At 48.6% G+C, this 23,033-nt stretch overlaps 1 protein-coding gene across 1 annotated transcript; it reads right to left on the bottom strand.

Annotated features, from left to right (window-relative positions):
* Positions 1–18,346: 18,346 nt before the first annotated feature.
* Positions 18,347–21,657, bottom strand: LOC112617406 (homeobox protein NANOG-like; the record flags this gene model as incomplete). Its single annotated transcript, XM_025374175.1, has 3 exons — positions 18,347–18,673; positions 18,809–18,895; positions 21,395–21,657. Coding segments are annotated over 3 exons (677 nt in total), but the record flags the coding sequence as incomplete, so codon positions are not given.
* Between the last annotated feature and the right edge of the window lie 1,376 nt (positions 21,658–23,033).

Below are 23,033 nucleotides of genomic sequence, written 5' to 3'. Positions count from 1 at the left end.
GGACACCAGCCATGTTGCCCCTGATGGGAATCCCTCTATGCCCCCTTTGCTACCAGAGCCAGCTCCCAGAAGTAGCTGTGGAGGGTGCGTCCTCCATTCCCACTCCACTCACCTCCCATGGCTCCACACAGTGACCTGCCACGCAGCGGCCACCAGCAAACCCGGCCCCACTGGATAACTGACCACCGCCCCCCCCCCTTTGGGGCGTCTTCCACTGGCAGTTCCGAAGCAGGCCAAGAAACCGCCCTCAAGGGCACTCACCTGTTCCTTATTGCACGTAATGACCTGCCACGCAGGACCACCAGCAAACCCGGCTCCACCATCCAGGCTCCAGGGAATAATTGACTTCCCACCCCCCACCTTGAGGCTTCTTCCACTTGCGGTTCCGAAGAGGGCTGAGAAACCGCCCTCAAGGGCGCTCACCTGTTCCTTATTGCACGTAATGACCTGCCACGCAGGACCACCAGCAAACCCGGCTCCACCATCCAGGCTCCAGGGAATAACTGACCTCCTACCCCCCACCTTGGGGCTTCTTCCACTTGCGGTTCCGAAGAGGGCTGAGAAACCGCCCTCAAGGGTGCTCACCTGTTCCTTATTGCACGTAAGGACCTGCCACGTAGGGCCACCTGCAAACCCGGCTCCACCGTCCAGGTTCTGGTGGATAACTGCCCCCCTCCCCCGCTTCCTCCTGGGGTGTCTGGCTCAAACTGCCCTCCAAGGGCACTCATCTGTTCCTTATTGCACTAATACCTCATTTACAGAAATCCACTTTGACTTCCAGCACTGCAGGTGTGACAATTTAGGAATCCTGCTTGCTTGCAAGCTCCAAGAGCTTGAGGTCACATCCGCCTCACCAGCATCCCAGAGACCCAGCACGGTCCCACTGTTTAAAATTCCAAAATCCTCTTTCAAACTGCTATTGGCATTTGGTTTGCGCATAAAACGCTAAAAACCTTCAAGTGAAACATATCCTCAACAGTTTGATTCAATCATAACATGTGAATTACACATCTGCCAAGTTGTAAAGCCTCATGCATTTAAAACATTTTATGTATGGTCAAATGGTTCATTAATATAAATTATGAGAATCTCTAAGAAACAGATATTTTTCTGGCATTAGATGACCAAAGGAAAACTGGGTTCTGGCTGGCTTACGGGCCTGTAGAGGCAGACATATCTGCTGACACAACCAAGCTCCTTGCCACTGACGTGGCCTCATCCCAGGCTCCTCACCCGGACGCCCGCATGCACCTGGAGGAGCAAGCTGACCTGCCCACATTTCTCAACTGCACAGCTGTTGCTCACACCGCAGATGGAGCTCAAGGCACGAGCAAGCCACCACACTAAAAATACCACGCAGCGTCCACGCCAGGTGACGGTGCTTTTCACTCCATCCCAAAGCCCCATGTGTGAGTTTACAGCCATGACTACTAAATGGATTTCTAGGCCCTCAAGACATACTTTGTGCTTTTATGCAACAAAGTTAAAAGAGTATCCCTCAGAGGATCAAACTGTGGAATACTTATTTGGGAACAGAGCCTCTGCCAGATCAGGATAAGCATTTAGGACAACACCCCGTGACCTCCGTCCACACAAACCCACCCAGACCAGAGGCCTCCCGCACTGCTCTGGAATTTCTGTGGATTTCTGTAAACGAGGTATTAGTGCAATAAGGAACAGATGAATGCCCTTGGAGGGCAGTTTCTGAGCCTCCCAGCCACACAGCATTGTTCAGGCTGAAGCCACACCACCTCCAGAAACACTGTCTCTCGCCGAGGTGTGTCTGGCTTCTCCCTTTTTCCCTGAACTTAACCAAACCTGAAAGGACAGATCTGTGTAGAAAAACACAAACTACTTGCCATTCCTCTTCCCAGTTCAGGCTGCAGGAAGCTCGTTTCAGCCCTCACCGTGTTCTGACTGTGGCTTGGTTCCCAAAAGAAATAAAGTCAGAATTCTAGTCCCTGTCTCCTGGGCGGTGTGGCAGGCATACATACCTTCAGTTACATGAGGAAAGGCGTGGTGAGCTCCCTTCCTTCAGTAAAACTGCACGGTTCCCAGAACCCTGATGCCATCTCCCTCACACCACTGTGAACACGTGGACAGAGCACATTTCAATGCGTGCACCGTTGTGGGCTAGTTTTGTATTTCTCCACTAAATCACCCCAAATTTAGTGCCCTAAACACTGACTTTTCTCACATTTCTGGAAGCTGGAGTGCAAGTCCCACCACCTAACATCGAGGTGTCGGCAGGGCTGGCTCTGAGGAAGCGACCGTCTCCTTGTCTCCCGCAGCCTCTAGAGGCTTCCGCATCTCCTGTACATATGGCACCCGCTGTCTTCAGGACCCACAGCGGCTCTGACGGCCCCTCAACAGGAAGATGCAGAACGTCAGGAGCCCGGGCTCTAGTGTTGGGGCCAAACCTCCCCCACCCTCCCAGCTCCTCACGTACTCCCGTGCAAGCTAATATAGATTTGACTTTAACTAGTGTCACCTGTGTAAGGGGTAAGTACCCAGCTGTGAACTGGTTACCCTCACCCACACAGACCCCGGGAATAAACTCACAGGCCATGGACCACTCCATGAGCAATGAGTGACCACCTGCTCGGGGACCTCCATGGCCCAGCAGAGCCCTGCGGTGTCTCCCCGTGGGCTCAGGGACCGGCGGCCGGTGTCTGCAGCGCCAGAGGGCTCTGGATAAAAAAGACAGCTCCCATGTTTGGAGGCACCCACCCGAGGTTGGGTTTCCGGTACTTTAAGGAGCCCAGGTGGATAAGCCGTGCTGCGTGCAACTCCATCACCAGAATAACGGCTGCATGTGGCAAGTGCACGGGTGGCCACCCCTCAGCCCAGCTGGCTGCGCTAAGCACATCACCGCCGTGACGCCCAATCAGACTCAGCTGCTGGCACAGTCCAGGCATCCGCCCCCAAGAACATTCTGGATCACGATTCACAGTAGTGATTGCGATCAGGGCCACAGGTGGCTGAATGTATTTACAGGAGGACGCCACAGTCGAACTGGCTGGACTGAGAGCATTTCCCACTGTACCTTCTTACAACACCATTTCATTTGTGCTTTATTACACTTTTATGGTTTTTTTCTGCCTATCTACTTTATGGGAGTGCTTCTTGTTCTTATGACTGCAGCGATACTTCAAGCTACAACTATCAATGTGTAAAATTAGTTTGGAAGGCGCCTTATCATTAAACATTTCACAAGCAAGCAGTCAGAGGCACCCAACCCGGAGGCCTGTTTTCTTCTGTGACCCAAACCTACATTGGACTCAAAGAAAACGGCACACGGAGAGGGGCTGGATCTCCAGCTCCCATTCCTGGGGGGCCTCCTGGGGAGCAGATATGGAGGGAGAAGCCCTGGGCTACAGCACCGTCGTACTAAAGAAAATCTATTTGGGTAAATGTAAGCGCCAGACATAAGAGATTAAGCAAACCATGAAAAGAAACCACTAACCACAGCTTCTCCAAAACAGAACTAAACTCCCTTTAGTTTGAATTGGAAAAGCAGAAGTGATGATCAGGATACAAAAAAAAATGACAAAGTATCTGAACATAGGAGGATAAACAGGGGCCACTGTCTCTTCCTGTGTCCGTGGGAGCCTCACATCTAAGCTGGATTTAGAAGGTTGCTACTTTGGACTGAAAGTTATCCCCAACCCTAGTTTGTAAGCAAGTGGAGCAGAACGCTTCAATTAGTTCAAGGTTTAGCGGTAAAGCTCTGCAACTCTCACAACCATTTTAATTGGTGTAATTTTAAAGTGACTCAATCTGTTGGCTGGAGTATCTAACGGCTTAACCATGGGGTCATGTTGGAAAATTATTCCAATTTCTTTTGTTTTTCCTACTGAAGATACATTTGAACGTTCTTGTAGTTTGCAGTTGGCTGGTTCTGATGCTTGGTCCTGAGGAGGCCCAAGTACCCCGAGAGGAAGAATCTGAAACCTCAAGACACTCAAATGTCTGGGGAGATGGAGACCCCAACCCGAGGGCCACTAACGGACTCAGCACAGGCACAGGGCCGCCCTAGGCAACAGGCCACGTATTTGCCGCTTACAAAACAACATAAGCACACACCCCCAGGTGTGCACACACGCTCTGTACACGCTCACATCTGTCCGTGCCAGCACCAGCAAACACTCCCAGGTGTGCACACATGCTCTGTACACACTCATGTCTGTCCATGCCAACACCAACATACAACCCCGAGGTGTGCACACACGCTCTGTACACATCTGTCCCCGCCAACACCAGCACACACCCCCAGGAGTGCACACAAGCTCTGTACACATCTATCCCTGCCAATGCCAGCACACATTCTGTACATGCTCACATCTGTCCCTGCCAATGCCAGCATACACCCCCAAGGTGTGCACACATGCTCTGTACACACTCACATCCCTCCCTGCCAATATGAACGCACACCCCCAGGGGTGCACACACGCTCTGCACATACTCATGCCTGTCCCTGCAGCCTGAGTCAAACAGTCACAGAGAGGCAGAGGAGGAGAAGGAAGGACGTGATGGGCAATGAGGTCCTGGGCCGGTTCCCCTCCCTACCTGGGGAGAGACCCGTCATGTGATCCTGCCATCACTCACCCTTCCGCCTCCATCCTCCACCCTCCCACATGGATCAGGAGGATGCCCACTGCACAGAGCTGTGATGAGCATGAACAGAAGATGGCAGGAGCTCACGCCAAGGTGCTGAGCATGGGGCCTACGGAGTGCTTCTTTCTGCTGTGGCTGACATCATCAAACAAGAGGCTGACACGGCTTCTGCAGAGAATGTCACTCGCTGAGAAACTGAAACGTGTGACCTAGGAGCCTATGAAGGTCTAAGAACAAACCAACAAACCAAACGGCTTTGTTTGTTTTTCAAACACCATAGCCTGTTTTTTCTTTTCTTTAATGGTCTACCTTGGGTATCATTTAGTTTAATTTCAAGGTAAGTCCAATAAATACACGAAATCACAGGACTGAGCATGGAGCATTGTTTCACTTCATGTCCTCCAGCCTTTAGGACACATTAAGGAAAGACATGATTCCAGGATTCCCATTAGAAAGGCTGCCCTGAGGCACCTGCTGGGGCAGCCAAATTGCAGCTGTTGGTGCTGCCCCCAAGGTGCTTGGATGAAGCAGAAGATTCTGGAGGTCTCTTCTCTTCTGCCCCTTGCCCAGGAGAGAAGGTTGGGGGAGAAAGGTGAGAGAAGACAGGAAGAAGGAGGGGGGAGGGAGGGAGAGAGGAGGGAGGAGGGAGGGAGAGAGGACGGGGGGAGGTAGGGAGAGAGGAGGAGAGAGGGAGGGAGAGAGGAGGGGGAATGGAGGGAAACAGGAGGGAGGAGGGAGGGAGAGAGGACGGGGGGAGGTAGGGAGAGAGGAGGAGAGAGGGAGGGAGAGAGGAGGGGGGATGGAGGGAAACAGGAGGGAGGAGGGAGGGAGAGAGGAGGGGGGGAAGGTAGGGAGAGAGGAGGAGAGAGGGAGGGAGAGAGGACGGGGGAGGGAGGAAGGAGGGGCATGTTCCTTCCACCAAGGCAGCTGCACTGCAGAGAGAATGGAGGGTGTGTTGCCTCTCAGGACAGCAAGTTCAAGCTGTTTATAATTGTTAGCATAAACAGGGACCAGCTGAAGACAGGGCTGTAATTGGAGTTGACAATGTTTTATTTTTATAGTTGATATTGCAGACCTGGACCTGAAGCACCGTGCCTTGCCCTTTCGTCAGATGGGCCAACGCCTCTCTATACTTGAGTCTATTTGACTAAATACCCGATATTAACTAGGAATTATGACGTGTAGGACACCCCTTACCACAGTAAGGTCAAACTCACGTTCTAAATGCAATTTGCTCAGGGACTGGCTTCTAACTCTGGGTGGGAATGTTAAGCTCAGTCCCGTTCAATTCAATAAGCATTTATCAAGAAACTCCTAGACCAAGAGCTGTGTTAGACACTGGGTATGGGGTGATGCGGATAGGAAGATGTTGAATTCGAGCTCGAGAAGCTCAAATGCTTTCATTTAATTCCCTAATGCAATTACCTAGCTTCAACCTGATCACTGTAATGTCTAGATTCACATTTTCTTTATTCCAGTTCTACATAACAAAGCATAAATAATCACAGAGGAATGATTCTGTGTTGGACTATTCCGTGGACAGAGAAGAGCATTCTGACCGGCCTGAGACACAGTCTCCGTTCCCAGGGAGCCCGTGAGGTGGCTGCACGGAGCACACGCGTGAAGATTCGGGAGCAGGAGCGTCAGGTGATGGGAGGAGCACCAGACAGATGCCTGCAGAGGGGCCGCTGCAGCCAGGCTGGCCGGGAAGGTCACGGGAGCGGGCGCAGGCGTCTCCCTCCAGCTGCACTTGGTTTTCATGAGGACGCCTGCAGGGAAGGGGATGACACCGAAATGCTGTGGCGCTGAGGGGAGGAGGGGAGGGATGCAGGGCTGAGGGCTGGCCACCACCCCTTTCGTCCCTGCCCCTATGAACGCTGCCAAAATCAGCCCCAACGGGGAGAAGTGAGGTGGGTGAAAGAGGTGGACAGATTGGCTTCCATGGAATTCACAGATTCCAGCCATTAAAAATCCCTTCTGAGTTTTCATCTGGAAAACTTTGCAAATGCATTTAGGGACAAGAGGCAGAAGATGAAGGCAACACAGTTGGGCTCAAACTGCCGCCCTTCTCCTTCTCTCTGCATCCAGGACCCGCCCCGAGCCCCTGAGTGTGAGGACCCGGAGCTGCCCAGCTCAAGGGCGCGGCCCCTGACCAGAGGAGGGAGGCGCACAGTGGGGTTCCCCAGCAGTGGACGGCAGGATCTGTGCTATCTCAGTCCCAGGGCCCCAAGCAGAGAAGGCCTGGGGCTCCCAGCTGAAGTTTTGCTGTCTCCTCTGTCACCAAAGTGGAGAAGGACTGAGTGGGACCAACGCCGGACCTGCCGGCTCCTCGGTGGCTGCCGATGTGGCCCTCAGGCTGCGGGTGAGACCGTCTAGGGGAGCCCAGACAGCGGCGAGAATCAGAGCCACAAGTGCTCCAGGGGCCCCAAAACACAAGCACAGCCTGAGGAAGGCAGCGCCCGCTCAGATCCCCATCCAGGCTTGTGTGCCACACTCAAGAGGCACACGGCACCAGAACCTGGTACTTCAAGTGTCTTTGTGGGGTGTAGGAACACAAAGTGGGGCCTCGAGTGGCTCAGAAGTCACTCCGAACAGCCCGTGGGGATCCGGGCGGCCCCTCTGGACTTGGCTGGCGTCTCTCCAGGGCGGGCTCCAAAGTCCCACGGAGGAGCTGAGCGTGGGTCTTGCTCTGACCTGAGGAAGGCCCCTGACAAGTAGCCTGAACATGCAGGCACACAGCTGGCTGACTCATCTGAAGGGACCTGCTGAGCCACGAGCCAGGGAAGGCTGGAGAGAACTCGACGAACACACGAACCCTGCCCAGGCGCCCACCTGGGGCACCCAGGAGAAAACAAGGGAAGCTGTGAAGACGGAGGTGTGCACAGGGCTGGGAGAACCCAGGGAGGAGCCACACTGGGGACCGGAAGGGACGGAGGGCTGGGCCCCACAACCAAACTAGGGAGGCGCTCAGTGCCATGAAGACCCTGCTGCACCCACACCTGCAGGCCTGGCTGGCAGCAGGACCTTGGCTGCAGGGGCCCAGGAGCACGTGTGTTTGGCAGGAGCTGCCCTCCTGGAGCCGCACTAGGGGGTACCCTCATTTTACAGGCAGGTACCTGATATCAACGATGACAATCAACCATGCCACCCTGAATTACAGCTGTGTCCTCAGCAGGTCACTATTTACGTTGACAATTACAAAGAGCTTGAACTCGCTGTCCCAAGAGGCAACAAGCCCTTCATTATCACCGCCTCAAGACTCTGTGCGGCCCACCTCCCCCGGGGCTTCCCGTGGGGGGCAACGTGAAGTCCCGTGACAGTGACTCAGAGCCAGCCCAGTAGCTTCAGTGCAGGAAAAATCACAAAAACTCAAACACATCCTAAACATGGGCAGTTGGTAGGAGCCGATTCCTCAATTAAACCTGTTCGGAGGCTTTCTGGGCTAGCACAGCTCTGATCACAGGCTTGTGCTTTCTGCTCCCTGTGAAGGGCGGGGAGGAGGCCGGGCTCTGCCATTCTACAGGCTCCGCTATGTGGAATCTGCCCTGTGGCCTCGGTGGCCTGTGCCAGACAGTGTGACCGTTGCCCGCAGTGAACACTCGCCACAGCAGAGCAGGCTTAGGGAAGAACAGAAAGTGACCTCTAAGCCTACAGAAGACGCTACGCCACGCACGGCCTCATGCCCACTGCGTGTCAATCACCGCCGAAGCCCGAACGAGCTCTTAATAGTTCCAGTAAATGCGAAGGCCGCCCTGGAAAACTGCGTGAACCTTTCTGGCTACTCACAGGTGGGGAGCCACTGCCTGAGACACAAAGGTAAAGAATTAACCTGAAACTGCGTATTATAAAACTTATTTTGAAATGACGGTGCTTAATTTAAAAGACTGCCAAAGAATACTGCATTAGAAAGTGACAGAGTGAAACCCTGAGGCTGACCACAGGAGTCCCTGGAAATTTCAGCAAATGTTGTGTCAAAACTGGGAAACAGAAGAACCGCACCTGATGAAACATTCGATTAATCACTCGAGTCCTCCCCACATAAGAAGTTATGTTAAAAAGTGTTCCCAGAAGGTAAAGTGAGCAGGAGGGCTGTGAACACAGAAAGAAAGAGCCACTTTGTCTGTGGACCACGACAAAAGAAACGCTAACGAGTGCCTAGGACACACTGGAGTCCAGGGCTCCGGGCGCAGCTGTGACGGGGACACTCAGGGTCCCACTGTCCAGATGGGAAACCACGGTGCAGAGCCAGTGAATGGTAGTTCATACTGCGCCAATCCCAGCTGCCAGGCTCTGGGGCTCCTGGGGACAGAATCCTGTTGACTTCACTCTGGGGTTCCAGAGGCGGCAGCATCCCCCAAAGGCACCTGGAGAAGTGGTGTTACCCTCTATCCCTCCATCCCCATTCCTGGCGTTACCCTCCGTCCCCCTGTCCCTGGTGTTACCCTCCGTCCCCTGTCCCCAGGTTTCTCCATGTTGGTCAGGCTGGTCGTGAACTCCTGACCTCAGGTGATCTGCCCTCATCGGCCTCCCAAAGTGCTGGGATTACCGGCATGAGCCACCATGCCTGGAGATATATATATTTAGACAGAGTCTCCCTCTGTCGCCCAGGCTGGAGTACAGTGGTGCGATCTGGGCTCACTGCAACCTGCGTCTCCTGGGTTCAAGCAATTCTTCTGCCTCAGCCTCCCAAGTAGCTGGGATTACGGGCGCCCACCACCACTTCCTGCTAATCTTTTGTATTTTTAGTAGAGACGGGGTTTCGCCATTTTGGCCAGACTGGTCTTGAACTCCTGACCTTATGATCCACCCGCCTTGGCCTCCCAAAGTGCTGGGATTACAGGCGTGAGCCACCACGCCCAGCCGATATGTTTTTAAAAATTAAAAGATGCCATTCTTTATGTTCCTGCACACTTCATGGCTAAATGAGAACTAATCACTAACTACCGTTAGCCAAGTGATTAAAAGATTAAAAACGTAAGCTCTATGTTGTCTTTATGGTCCAAAAACTTAATGCCTAAGAAGGTGAAAGATCAGCAAATAAACATTAAAGCAAAATTCACAATACCTAAGACACCTCAAGAACAGGCTTGAAAAGTTGCCAATAAGAACTTGGAGATGTGCCAACCTAATTTAAGGCTTTTCAACTTATCCTTTTTGGGTCACAGGATCACCAAATATATAAACAAATGTAATAATAGAAGATTAAGTAAAAAGGAAATTGTAAGTTCACGAGTCAGGCTCTCCTTTTTACATCTCTTCCTTTCCCCTAGAAAATTTTGCTTTATTTGTTCTTTTCCCAAAAGGAGGTGTGTGTTACTTCCAACATTATATTGTAGTAACTTTACCATATTTTAGTTTTTAAAATTCATTTTCTTGATTTTTCAGATTCCATTTCCATTTCAGTTTGTACCTGAAGGAGAGAAGCATGGATAGAATTTGCCTGGGTTTTCTGAATTTCATAATATAAATTCAAAGCTCAGAAGTGGTAGGAATGCAGCCTTTGATTAGTGAATTTCAAGCACCCATTTCTCAGGGTGAAGGACAAGGTTAATTCTACTCTAAATAATCCTACCATTCAGAAAACCTGGTGTGTCTACAGGAAAAAAAAAAAAACAGGCTGTGACTACAAACCTGAAAGTAAAGGCAAACAACTGCCAGATAGAGGCAGGAAAATGGGGGAGGACCCTTGGTAAATATCGCATGCCTCCTGGGGCCCCCATGGGCTTTGACTCAAGGGGGAGATGAAGGGTATTTGTTAAAGAAGTCACTGGGACAGACAAAAGCTTCTGGCACAGGAAGTTAGTTTGACTAAGGATACTGAAATGTAGGGAATTTGAATGTAGGAATTCCTGGGTGTGAGGTTGAAGTGAAACTTGACTGAAAAAAAGCTGCTGGTGGTGAGTCTCTCCTTAAGTGTTCCTGGCTTCTGGATAGTTGGTATAAACTCTGTGGTCCTCAAATAAAACGTCCTTGAGAATTTTATAAGGTTAAGCACCTGGAAAATCACTTCAATGTAATGAATGGTAGCACTACCTCCGATGACGCTAACAAGCAAGCTATTAAGAAAAAGAAAAGCTCACCGATCAAATTGAGATGCTAGAAGCGTATTAAATCAACTAAATACATGGCACAAAACACAGTCAAAAAAGATGGGATATGTTAATCTATTTAGGATAAGGTGCATGCAGAGTAGAAAGGGTAGCAGTGTTTATATGTCCTCTGATACACTGGTGTAGTCACGAGAGCTAAGGACAAGAACCAAGGGTGAGAATTTGAGATTCATTTAGGGCCAGGGATCTGCAGAACAGATGTACCTGGAACATGGGTGTGAATGTGCTCTTATCAGAGAGACAAAGGGGTAGGTATTCCTGGCCCCGAAATAGTTCTCCTTGGCTAATTAAGTAGTTTTTTGGTTTTGTTGTTGTTGTTTTTGAGATGGAGTCACACTCTGTCGCCCAGACTGGAATGCAGTGGCACGATCTTGGTCCACTGCAACCTCCTCCTTCTGGGTTCAAGCCATTCTTCTGCTTCAGCCCCCCGAGTAGCTGGGACTACAGGCGCACGCCACCACACCTGGCTAATTTTTGTGTTTCTAGTAGAGACGGGGTTTCACCATATTGGCCAGGCTGGTCTTGAACTCCTGACCCTGTGATCTGTCTGCCTCAGCCTCCCAAACTGCTAGCATTACAGGCTTGAGCCACCAGGCCTGGCCTCACTGAGCAGCTTTGAAATTTATTTGCATTTTTTGGGCAGCATACATGTAAGGCTGGAGTGGGTGTCTTCAATGGTGGCCAGTTCAAGAGTTACCCTGTTGTATGCCCTCTGGTAACCACAGGATATTTTGCATTAGGCTAAATAACAGTATTAGGTTCCTCTTGCTTCTTCCACCCTTTTTGTGTTCTGTGTACATGTGCTCTGCTTAGCTAAATCTAGTCTGTCTTACCATTGATCAATTATGTATAATTAGTATGTCTTATGAGTTATACAAATTTCATTTGTTTTTTCTTCCATAGTCAAGGTGAACATTTTCAGGCAATACAGCCAACGTGCATCACACCAGATTAGCCATACAATCTATGTCCTTTCTGTAAATCGAATCTCCTAATTCTTAGCCTCTCCTACATCCCAAATCTCATTTTGGTTTTTTTGTTTTGTTTTGTTTGTTTTTTTAAGACAGAGTCTCGGCCGGGCGCGGTGGCTCAAGCCTGTAATCCCAGCACTTTGGGAGGCCGAGACGGGTGGATCACGAGGTCAGGAGATCGAGACTATCCTGGCTAACACGGTGAAACCCCATCTCTACTAAAAAATACAAAAAACTAGCCGGGCGATGTGGCGGACGCCTGTAGTCCCAGCTACTCGGGAGGCTGAGGCAGGAGAATGGCGTGAACCCGGGAGGTGGAGCTTGCAGTGAGCTGAGATCCGGCCACTGCACTCCAGCCTGGGCGACAGAGCGAGACTCCGTCTCAAAAAAAAAAAAAAAAAAAAGACAGAGTCTCACTCTGTCACTCAGGTTGGAGTGCAGTGGCGCAATCTCAGCTCACTGCAACCTCTGCCTCCCGGGTTCAAGCGATTCACCTGCTCAGCCTCCTGAGAGGCTATGACTACAGGCACGCACCACACCAGGCTAATTTTTGTTTTTTTAGTAGAGACGGGGTTACACCATACTGGCCATGCTGGTCTTGAACTCCCGACCTCGTGATCTGCCCGCCTTGGCCTCCCAAAGTGCTGCGATTACAGGTGTGAACCACTGAGCCCATCCCCAAATCTCATTTCTTCAGTCTCGTCCTTTCTCAGCCTTTCACTAATCCTACAGTCATACTTTTCTTTTGTTTTGAGACAACATTTTGCTGTGTTGCTCAGGCTGGAGTGTAGTGGCACGATCATTGCTCACTGCTACTTTGACCTTCTGGGTCCAACAGATCCTCCCACTTCAGCCTCCCTGGTTGCTGGGATCACACGCTAATTTTTTTTTTTTCTATTTTTTGTAGAAACAGGCTCTCACTATGTTGCCTAGGTTGGTCTCAAACTCCTGGGCTCAAGGGATCCTCCCACCTTGGCCTGCAAAAGTGCTGGGATTGCAGGTGTGAGCCCCTGCGCCAGGCCAGCAACCATACTTAGCCCTCAAGCTATGTAAGCCTCTGTAGGTTCCTTCAGTGCCATCCACACAACTGTCACACACGGATCCTGCTCAGTTGCTTCCTGGTCAATTCCTATCTCACTAGGACAATAAAAATGACTCCTTTTTATTCAGAGTTGCTGCCCCTCTATCGGGGGAAAAAGACTATGTTTTAAGTATCTGCCATATCAGTTTTGTTTGTTTGTTTTTGAGTTGGAGTCTCCCTCTGTCACCCAGCTCACTGCAACCTCTGCCTCCCGGGTTCAAGCAGTTCTCTTGCCTCAGCCTCCTGAGTGGCTGGGATTACAGGCATGTGCCCACCATACGCAGCTAATTTTTGTATTTTTAGTAGAGATGGGGTTTCACCATGTTGATCAGGCTGGTCTCAGACTCCTGACCTTGTGATCCACCTGTCTCGGCCTCCCAAAGTTCTGGGGTTACAAGCATGACCCACCACTCCTGGCCACATCAGTCTTTGCCAGGATAAGAGAGATGATCATTATTCTTAACTTAGCAACGTCTTTTTATTATGTCTTTTTTTAAAAAACATGTTTTTTCCTTTTTTTTCTTACAGTTCTATAGGTCAGAATAAACTGCCTCTTTTTATTTTTTTTTTGAGACAGAGTCTTGCTTTGTCACCCAGGATGGAGTGCAGTGGCACAATCTCGGCTCACTGAAACCTCTGCTTCCTGGGTTCAAGTGATTCTTCTTCCTCAGCTTTCTGAGCAGCTGGAATTATACGCACCTGCCACCACTCCCAGCTAATTTTTGTATTTTTAGTAGAGATGGGGTTTCGCCATGTTGGCCAGGCTGCTCCCCAACTCCTGACCTCAGGTGATCCACCTGCCTCGGCCTCCTAAAGTGCTGGGATTACAGGCGTGAGCCACCACAGCAGGCCTACTCTGTCTCTTATGTCACTCACATCTTCCAAAAGAATGGTGAAAAACAGGCCGGGTGCATAGGCTCACACCTGTAATCCCAGTCCTTTGGGAGGCCAAGGTGGGCGGATCACCTGAGGTCAAGTGTTTGAGACCGGCCTGGCCAACATGAAGAAACCCCGTGTCTACTAAAAATACAAACATTAGCTGGGTGTGGTGGCACATGACTGTAATCCCAGATATTTGAGAGGCTGAGGCAGGAGGAGAATCGCTTGAACCTGAGAAGCAGAGGTTGCAGTAAGCCAAGATGGTGCCACTGCTCTCCAGCCTGGGCAACAGAGTGAGACTCTGTTCCAAAAAATAATTTAAAAATAAATAAATAAATACAAACATTAGCTGGGTGTGGTGGCATGTGCCTGTAATCCCAACTACTCTGGAGGCTGAGACAGGAGAATCACTTGAACCTGGGAGGCAGAGTTTGCAGTGAGCCAAGATCCTACCACTGCACTCCAGCCTGGGTGACAGAGCAAGACTCTGTCTCTAAAAAAAAGACAAAAAGAACAGTGAAAAATAAAGTGAGTTCCAATTTGGAGGTAAATACCTTTAAGAGTACTTTAGATTTACACAGCACACAATTACATAGAAAATATTTATAAACTGCACTTCACAAAATAAATAAATAAATAAATAGAAAATAAACTGTCCTTCACTTGAACTGTAAGCTATACTCTGAGGTTACCATTTGTGTGTTAAGACTCTAAAGCTCTGTAAGTTTTTTTTTTTTTTTTTTTAATAGACTAGTCAGGCTGGGTACGGTGGTTTACACCTGTAATCCCAGCGCTTTGGGAGGCTGAGGTGGGTGGATCACCTGAGGTCAGGAGTTCAAGACCAGCCAGGCCAACATGGTGAAACCTTGTGTCTACTAAAATTACAAAAATTAGCCGGGCGTGGTGGTGGGCACCTATAATCCCAGCTACTCGGGAGGCTCAGGCAGGAGAATTGGCTTCAACCGGGGATGCGAAGGTTACAGTGAGATGAGATCGCACAGTATACTCCAGCCATCTGGGCGACAGAGGAAAACGTCATCTCAAAAAAAAAAAAAAAAAAAGGCCGGGCACAGTGGCTCACGCCTGTAATCCTAGCACTTTCGGAGGCCAAGGCAGGCAGATCACCTGAGGTCAGGAGTTTGAGACCAGCCTGACCAACATGGAGAAACTCCATGTCTACTAAAAACACAGTATTATCCAGAGAAACTCTGTGTCTACTAAAAATACAGTATTATCTGGGCATGGTGGCGCATGTCTAGAATCCCAGCTTTCCAGAGGCTGAGTCAGGAAAATCGCTTGAACCTGGGAGACGGAGGTTGGAGTGAGCCAAGACTGCGCCATTACACTGGGCAACAAGTGTGAAACTCCGTCTCAAAAAAACCTCCAGAAAATATAATAGTGTTATAATTTACAAAACCACCCATTAACATCTACACTATATGTACTAAAACATCTTTGAAAATCTGTAAGAACATATGCTGAATTATTTAGCGTTTATATCTGAATAGGTGTAATTACTAGATCAACTTCATTATATATTTTTCTATTGCTTAAATTCGTTTTTAAGAGCAAATTTATTTTGGACTTGCAACCAAAAGCCATGATTCTTCAAAAAAAAGAAAATCAGGGCAGAGCGCGGTGGCTCACGCCTGTAATCGCAGCACCTTGGGAGGCTGAGGTGGGCAGATCACTAGGTCAAGAGATGGAGTCCAGCCTGGCCAACATGGTGAAACCCTGTCTCCACTAAAAATACAAAAATTAGCCGGGCCTGGTGGCACACGCCTGTAATCTCAGCTACTCAGGAGGCTGAGGCAGGAGAATCCCTGGAACCCGGGAGGTGGAGGTTGCAGTGAGCCAAGATCGTGCCATTGCATTCCAGCATGGGTGACAGAACGATAGTCTGTCTCCGAAAAAAATAATAATAATAAAGAAAGAAAATCAAGATTTTCTTTGATTTCTTTTTTCTTTTTCTAAGGAGTCTCACTCTCCACCAGGCTGGAGTGCGGTGGTGCCATTTTGGCTAACTGCCATTTCCACCTCCACAGTTTAAGTGATTCTCCTGCCTCTGCCTCCTAAGTAGCTGAGATTACAGGTGTGAGCTACCACATCCGGCTAATTTTTGTATTTTTAGCAGAAATGGGGTTTCGCCATGTTTGGCCAGGCTGGTCTTGAACTCCCGACCTCAAGTGATCCGCCTACCTCAGTCTCCCGAAGTGCTGGGATTGCAGGTGTCAACCGCTGCACACAGCCTTTCTTTGGTTTCTTGGTGACTGTGGGTTTTACTACCTTCTGCCCTAGGTCTTCACCTCAACTTGAATATTGACCTATTGGATATAGGAAACAAGTTGTTATTTCCAGTAATAGTTAATTTCCAAAAGCAAATTAAACAGTGAAAACCAGACACCAATCTCCTTTTTTTCACTCATCTCTCACTTCCTTTCTTCAGCCCCCAGCTTGATGCTTTCATCATAAGAGATGCTTCAAGTCTATGTGTAACTCAAAAGATCCCAGACCTCAAGCCAGGTATCTTTCCTCAGCCTCTCAGTAACCCTACATACTGAATATCCCCCAAACCGGGGAAGGCCCTGTAGATTCCATCAGTGCTGCCCACACAGCCATCACACACGTGTTAACTCCCACCGAGTCCCTGAACAATTCCTGTGCTCATTAGGTCAGTAAAACCGGCTCCATTGTCTACTCAAGATTATCCTTTCGGCCGGGCGTGGTGGCTCATGCCTGTAATCCCAGCACTTTGGGAGGCGGAGGCAGGTGGATTACGAGGTCAGGAGATGGAGACCATGGTGAAATCTCGTCTGTACCAAAAATACAAAAAATTAGCTGGGCGAGGTGGCGGGCGCCTGTAGTCCTAGCTACTGAGGAGGCTGAGGCAGGAGAATGGCGTGAACCCGGGAGGCGGAGCTTGCAGTGAGCCGAGATTGCACCACTGCACTCCAGCCTGGCAACAAAGTGAAACTCTGTCTCAAAAAAAAAAAAAGATTATCCTTTCAGCAGGTAGAGGGTGGTATCTGCCACATCAGATTTCTCATCAGGATAATAGAAATATAAACTACTCCCATGTTTTGTAGCTGAACTTAATCTGAAGCAAAGAGAAGCCAGATATTTTTTTCCAGAATTTCTAGGCTCTGAATTACCATTTAATATTTCCTCAAATTTATTGGAGCTTCATTATCTGTCCTTTGTAAGAATCAATAATTTTATTAAAATGTTAGTGACACACCATCTTAAAAAACAAAAAAGGTGGAGCGCAGTGGCTCACACCTGTAATCCCAGCACTTTGGGAGGCCATGGCAGGCAGATCACTCGAAGTCAGGAATCTCAATCTGTTGCGAGCTCAGCTCACTGCAACCTCCTGCAACAAATTGTTGTATTTTTAGTAGAGACGGTGTTTCGCCATGTTGGCCAGGCTGGTCTCAAACTCCTGACCTCGTGTGATCCACCCAGCTCAGCCTCCCAAAGTGCTGGGATTATAGGCATGAGCCACCTTGCCCAGCCACTTACTCAATTCTATCCATTTTTTTGAGGCAGGGGACTCACTGCTGCCCAGGCTGGAGTGAGCCCTCCAGGACTCAAGCGATATTCCTGCCTCCCAAGTAGCTGGGACTACCATGGGCCTCCACGTTCAGCTTTTTCTATTTACTTCTAAGATAGCCGTCTTCTCAGCTAATTTACTCCCTCACCCCAACCAAAAACTTAACAAAGATTTTTGTTTAAGCTGTATTTTTACTGATTGAAACACTAGGAGAATTCAGGCCAAAGTCAACTAAAGGAAAAATGGTTGTTTTATTCCTTAGTACTTAAACCAGCCAAAGTAGTACTGATGTCATAATGCAGCAAACACAAGATCTCTTTCCACAAATATTAGCATAATCAACAAAATAGGGGCTATAGTAAAACAGAGCCAAAAAGGGCTGAGGAAATCAATGAAGTATGTTACAGCTTACCCCTTCACCCTTCGCCTCAATAAGGTTTTTACTTTATTTCATTTTATTTTGACATGGAGTCTGGCTCTGTCATCCAGGCTGGATTTCTGTGGCACCATCTGGGCTCAGCCTCCTGAGTAGCTGGGATTACAGGTGCCTGCCACCACGCCCAGCTAATCTTTGTATTTTAGTAGAGACAGGGTTTCGCCATGTTGGCCAGACTGGTCTCGAACTCCTAACCGGAGGCCTCCCAAAGACCTGGGATTACAGGAATGAGCCACCGCGCCCGGCCTCAGTAGAGTTTTTTAAAAAATAAGCAAAGCCTCCCAATTCCAAACAATAGGAATATATTTTCATCACACCAATTTGTACTTTTATTTCTTATTCTTTTTTTTTTCTCCTTATTTTTGAGGTTAGATTCTAAACCCTAAAGGTACCCAAACTAGTATAAGATCTAGTTATCTAGAGCCAGAGACAGCTAGTATCAAGTTGTCTTTAGCAGCCAAGGTTATTAAAATGCCTTTTCTCCAGGAAGATCCAACAGGAAAAAAAAAAAAAAAAGAAAGAAACATCTCTGATTAGGCTCCAACCGTACTTCACCCTCCATCAAATTGACTGGATAGGCATAATGGAAGCCAGAACATGTGGTTTCCAAACGAGAAAAATTCTATCAGGAAGGGGAGAAGGGGAGAGGAAGGTTCAGCCAGTGCCCAGACTGAAATTGAGTAATATCAATTTCACTCATCTTCACACAACTTCAGGTTGCATGTTTATGGAGTAGTTTAGGAATAAATCCATGGTTTGTGGAGTACTCAAATACCTAGTCGTCTGCTGTATTACATTAAGGCCTTCCCCAGCAGCTTCCAAGGCAGCCTCCAAGTCACTGGCAGGAGAATTTGGCTGGAACTGCAAGCAGGACTGCAGAGATTCCTCTCCACAGTTAGAGAAGGGACTGTTCCAGGCCTGATTGTTCCAGGTCTGGTTGCTCCACGTCGGAAGGTTCCCAGTCGGGTTCACCAGGCATCCCTGGTGGCAGGAAGAGTAGAGGCTGGGGTAGGTAGGTGCTGAGGCCTTCTGAAAGAGAAGGAGGGATTAACAGAAAGGGTACAAGGACAACCAGCACTGTCTGTGACTGGCGTTGTGTGTTTCAGGGATGGACAAGATTGAAGGATCACTGAAAGGAAAGAACAGAATAAAGTTTCCTGTTACCTGAGTCACACCATTGCTATTCTTTGGCCAGTTGTTTTTCTGCCACCGCTTAGATTTCATTCTCTGGTTCTGGAACCAGGTCTTCACCTGCAGGAAAAAGTGACAGAAATTACAAAATATTAGTAATACAGATGTTCCGTGAATCAAAGAATATCACTAACTTTTATTCCTGGCGAGGCGCCATGTCTCACAGCTGTAATCCCAACACTTCGAGAAGCCAAGGTGGGCGAATTGCTTAAGCCCAGGAGTTCGGGCCAGCCTCACCAAAATGGTGAAACCCGGTCTCTACAAAAATTTAAAAAATTAGTCCGGCATACTTGGTGGCTCACGCCTGTAATCCCAGCACTTTGGGAGGCCGACGCGGGCGGATCACGAGGTCAGGAGATCGAGACCATCCTGGCTAACTCGGTGAAACTCTGTCTCTACTAATTATACAAAAAAAAAAAAAAATTAGCCAGATGTGGTGGCGGGCACCTGTTGTCCCAGCTACTCAGGAGGCTGAGGCAAGATAATGGCCTGAACCCGGGAGGCGGAGCTTGCAGTGAGCCGAGATCACGCCACTGCACTCCAGTCTGGGCGACAAAGCCAGACTCCCTCTCAAAAAAAAAAATTAGCCAGGCATAATGGTGTGTGCCTGTGGTCCCAGTTACTCAGGCACAGAGATGGAAGGATCACTTGCACCTGGGAGGTGGAGGGTGCAGTGAGCCGAGATTGCACAGCTGCATTCCAGCCTGGGCAACAGAGAAAGACTGTCTTAAAAAAAAGAAGAACAAAGAGAAATTACCATTTTCGATAAAAAATAAAGGTTAAAAACAAAACAAACTGGAGGCTACTGGCAGAAAGAAAAAAAGGAAAAAGAAAAGACAGTTTTTATTTTAACGAGAACCAGTGTAAGTTAGGAATTGTCCTAACCTGAAAAGTGGAGTTACGTCTTTTTTTTTTTTTTTTTAGACGGAGTCTTGCCCTTTTGCCCAGGCTAGAGTGCAGTGGCAAGATCTCAGCTCACTGCAACCTCCGCCTCCTGGGTTCAAACAATTCTCCTGCCTCAGCCTCCTGAGTAGTTGGGATTACAGGCAGCCACCACCACGCCGAGCAATTTTTTGTATTTTTAGTAGAGACGGGGGTTTCATCATGTTGGCCAGGCTGGTTTTGAACTCCTGACTTCAGGTGATCTGCCTGCCTTGGCCTCCCAAAGTGCTGGGATTACAGGTGTGAACCACCGTGCCCAGTCCATAATTCTTTTTGATAAAGGGAATGTTGGAAAGATTTTCACAATATTGGTCTGTGCAAGAAAAGAAACTGGTTAAGTTATATCACATTCACATAATAGATATATAACGAAAGAAAGAGGTGAAGAACCTTCCGACGTGGAGCAACCAGACCTGGAACAATTCCTCCTGGAGCAACCAGACCCAGAACATCCAGTCCTGGAGCAACCACTCCTGGAACGCTCAGACCTGGTGCACCCAGTCCTGGAACAATCAGGCCTGGAACAGTCCCTTCTCTAACTGTGGAGAGGAATCTCTGCAGTCCTGCTTGCAGTTCCAGCCAAATTCTCCTGCCAGTGACTTGGAGGCTGCCTTGGAAGCTGCTGGGGAAGGCCTTAATGTAATACAGCAGACGACTAGGTATTTGAGTACTCCACAAACCATGGATTTACTCCTAAACTACTCCACGAACATGCAACCTGAAGATGTGTGAAGATGAGTGAAAATGATATTACTCAATTTCAGTCTGGGCACTGGCTGAACCTTCCTCTCCCCTCCTCCCCTCCCTGATAGGATGTTTCTCGTTTGGAAACCACATGTTCTGGCTTCCATTATGCCTATCCAGTCAGTTTGATGGAGGGTGGGGTAATGGTTGGAGGCTAATCAGAGAGGTTTCTTTCTTTTTTCCTATTGGATCTTCCCTGAGAAAAGACATTTTAAAAACCTTGACTGCTAAGGACAACTTGATAGAAGCTGTCTCTGGCTATAGATAACTGGATCTAATACTAGTTTGGATATCTTTAGGGCTTAGAATCTAACCTCAAGGATAAGAAATAAAAGTACAAATTGGTGTGATGAAGATATATTCCTATTGTTTGGGATTGGGAGGCGTTGCTCATTTTTTAAAAAACTATTGAAGTCAGGCATGGTGGCTCATGCCTGTAATCCCAGCACTTTGGGAGGGCAAGGGAGGCAGATCACCTCAGGTTAGGAGTTTGAGACCAGTCTGGCCAACATGGTGAAACCCTGTCTCTACTAAAATACAAAAATCAACTGGGCGTGGTGGCAGGACCATGTAATCCCAGCTACTTGGGAGGCTGAGGCAGTGAGCCCAGATAGTGCCACAGCAATCCAGCCTGGATGACAGAGCCAGACTCCATCTCAAAATAAAATGAAATAAAATAAAATAAAATAAAAACTCTATTAAGGTGAAAGGCGAAGGGTTAAGCTGTAACATACATCATCTTCATACTTAAATTATTGCAAGAGAGGGTGTGCTAACACATACCACACATATCTATGTGCATCCACAGAGATCTTAGCCATGCAAATTAGTCTAATTTTTGTTCACCTTATTGCAACGACAAAACAAGCCTACCTGTTTGTAGCTGAGGTTCAGGATGTTGGAAAGTTCTTGCATCTGCTGGAGGCTGAGGTATTTCAGTCTCTGAAATCTATCATTGAGTACACACAGCTGGGCGGAAGAGAACAAAGTTCTGGTCTGTTTCTTGACCAGGACCTTGTCTTCCTTTTTTGTGGCACTATTCTCTGCAGAAGCGGATTGTTTGCCTTCGGGACTGGTGGAAGAATCGGGGCTGTCCTGAATAAGCAGATCCGTGGAGGAAGGAAGAGGAGAGACTGCTGGGAACAAATAAAAGGATGCTCCTCTCTAAAACTTTCTTCAAATATTAAAATATCCTGGTAAAAAAATTGTTTTCAAAGTACTTTGATAATTCCCACAACCCGAGATCTAGGTAATAAGCACCTTCTTATTTATTTATTTATTTAGAGACAAAGTCTGGCTCTGACGCCCAGGCTGGAGTGCAGTGGGGTGATCTCGGCTCACTGCAACCTCCCCTTCCCAGGTTCAAGAGATTCTCGCCAGGTGCGGTGGCTCACACCTGTAATTCCAGCACTTTGGGAGGCCAAGGCAGGTGGATCACCTGAGGTAGGGAGTTCGAGACCTGCCTGACCAACACAGAGAAACCCAGTCTCTACTAAAAACACAGAATTAGCCAGGCATGGTGGCACATGCCTGTAATCCCAGCTACTCTGGAGGCTGAGGCAGGAGAATCGCTTGAACCTGGGAGGTGGAGGCTGCGGTGAGCCGAGATCGTGCCATTGCACTCCAGCCTGGGCAACAACAGCAAAACTGTCTCAAAAAAAACAAAAAAAAAAGAGAGAGAGATTGTCATAGTAGAGACAGGGTTTCACCATGTTGGGCAGGCTGGTCCTGAGCTCCTGACCTCAAGTGATCTAGTCGCCTTGGCATCCCAAAGTGCAGGGATTACAGGCATAAGACACTGCACCCGGCCATAGCACCTTTTTTTTTTTTTTTTTTGAGACAAAGTCTCACTCTGTTGCCCAAGCTGGAGTGTAGTGGCGCAATTTCAGCTGGCTGTAACCTCCACTTCCCAGGTTCAAGCGATTCTCCTGCCTCAGCCTCCCGAGTAGCTGGGACTACAGGCTCGCACCACCGTATCTGGCTAATTTGTTTGTATTTTTAGTAGAGACACGGTTTCACTATGTTGGCCTGGCTGGTCTTGAACTCCTGACCTCGTGATCTGCCCACCTAGGCCTCCCAAAGTGCTGGGATTAGAAGCGTGATGATAAGCATCTTTTTTTTTTTTTGAGACAGAATCTCACTCTGTCGCTCAGACTGGAGTACAGTGGTGCAATCTCAGCTCACTGAACCTCTGCCTCCAGGATTCAAGCAATGTTCTTGCCTCAGCCTCCCAAGTAGCTGGGACTATAGGTGCACGCCGCCACGCCTGGCTAATTTTTTGTATTTTAGTTGAGATGGGGGTTTCGCCATGTTGTCCAGGCTGGTCTTGAACTGCTGAACTCAGGTAATCCGCTCACCTCACCATCCCGAAGTGCTAGGATTGCAAGTGTGAGCCACCATGCCCGGCCGATAAGCACCTTCTTAACCAACCCTGGACACTTCGGCAAGCTTTCTACCATATTGATCCAAGAAGCCTTTTTTTTTTTTTTTTTTTTTTTTTTTTTTTTTTTTT

Source organism: Theropithecus gelada, unplaced genomic scaffold (genome assembly GCF_003255815.1).
Source record: "Theropithecus gelada isolate Dixy unplaced genomic scaffold, Tgel_1.0 HiC_scaffold_16176, whole genome shotgun sequence".
Taxonomy (NCBI): Eukaryota; Metazoa; Chordata; class Mammalia; order Primates; family Cercopithecidae; genus Theropithecus; species Theropithecus gelada.
The sequence above is the reverse complement of the archived record's forward strand: the minus strand, read 5'-3'. Positions and strand labels throughout refer to the sequence as shown.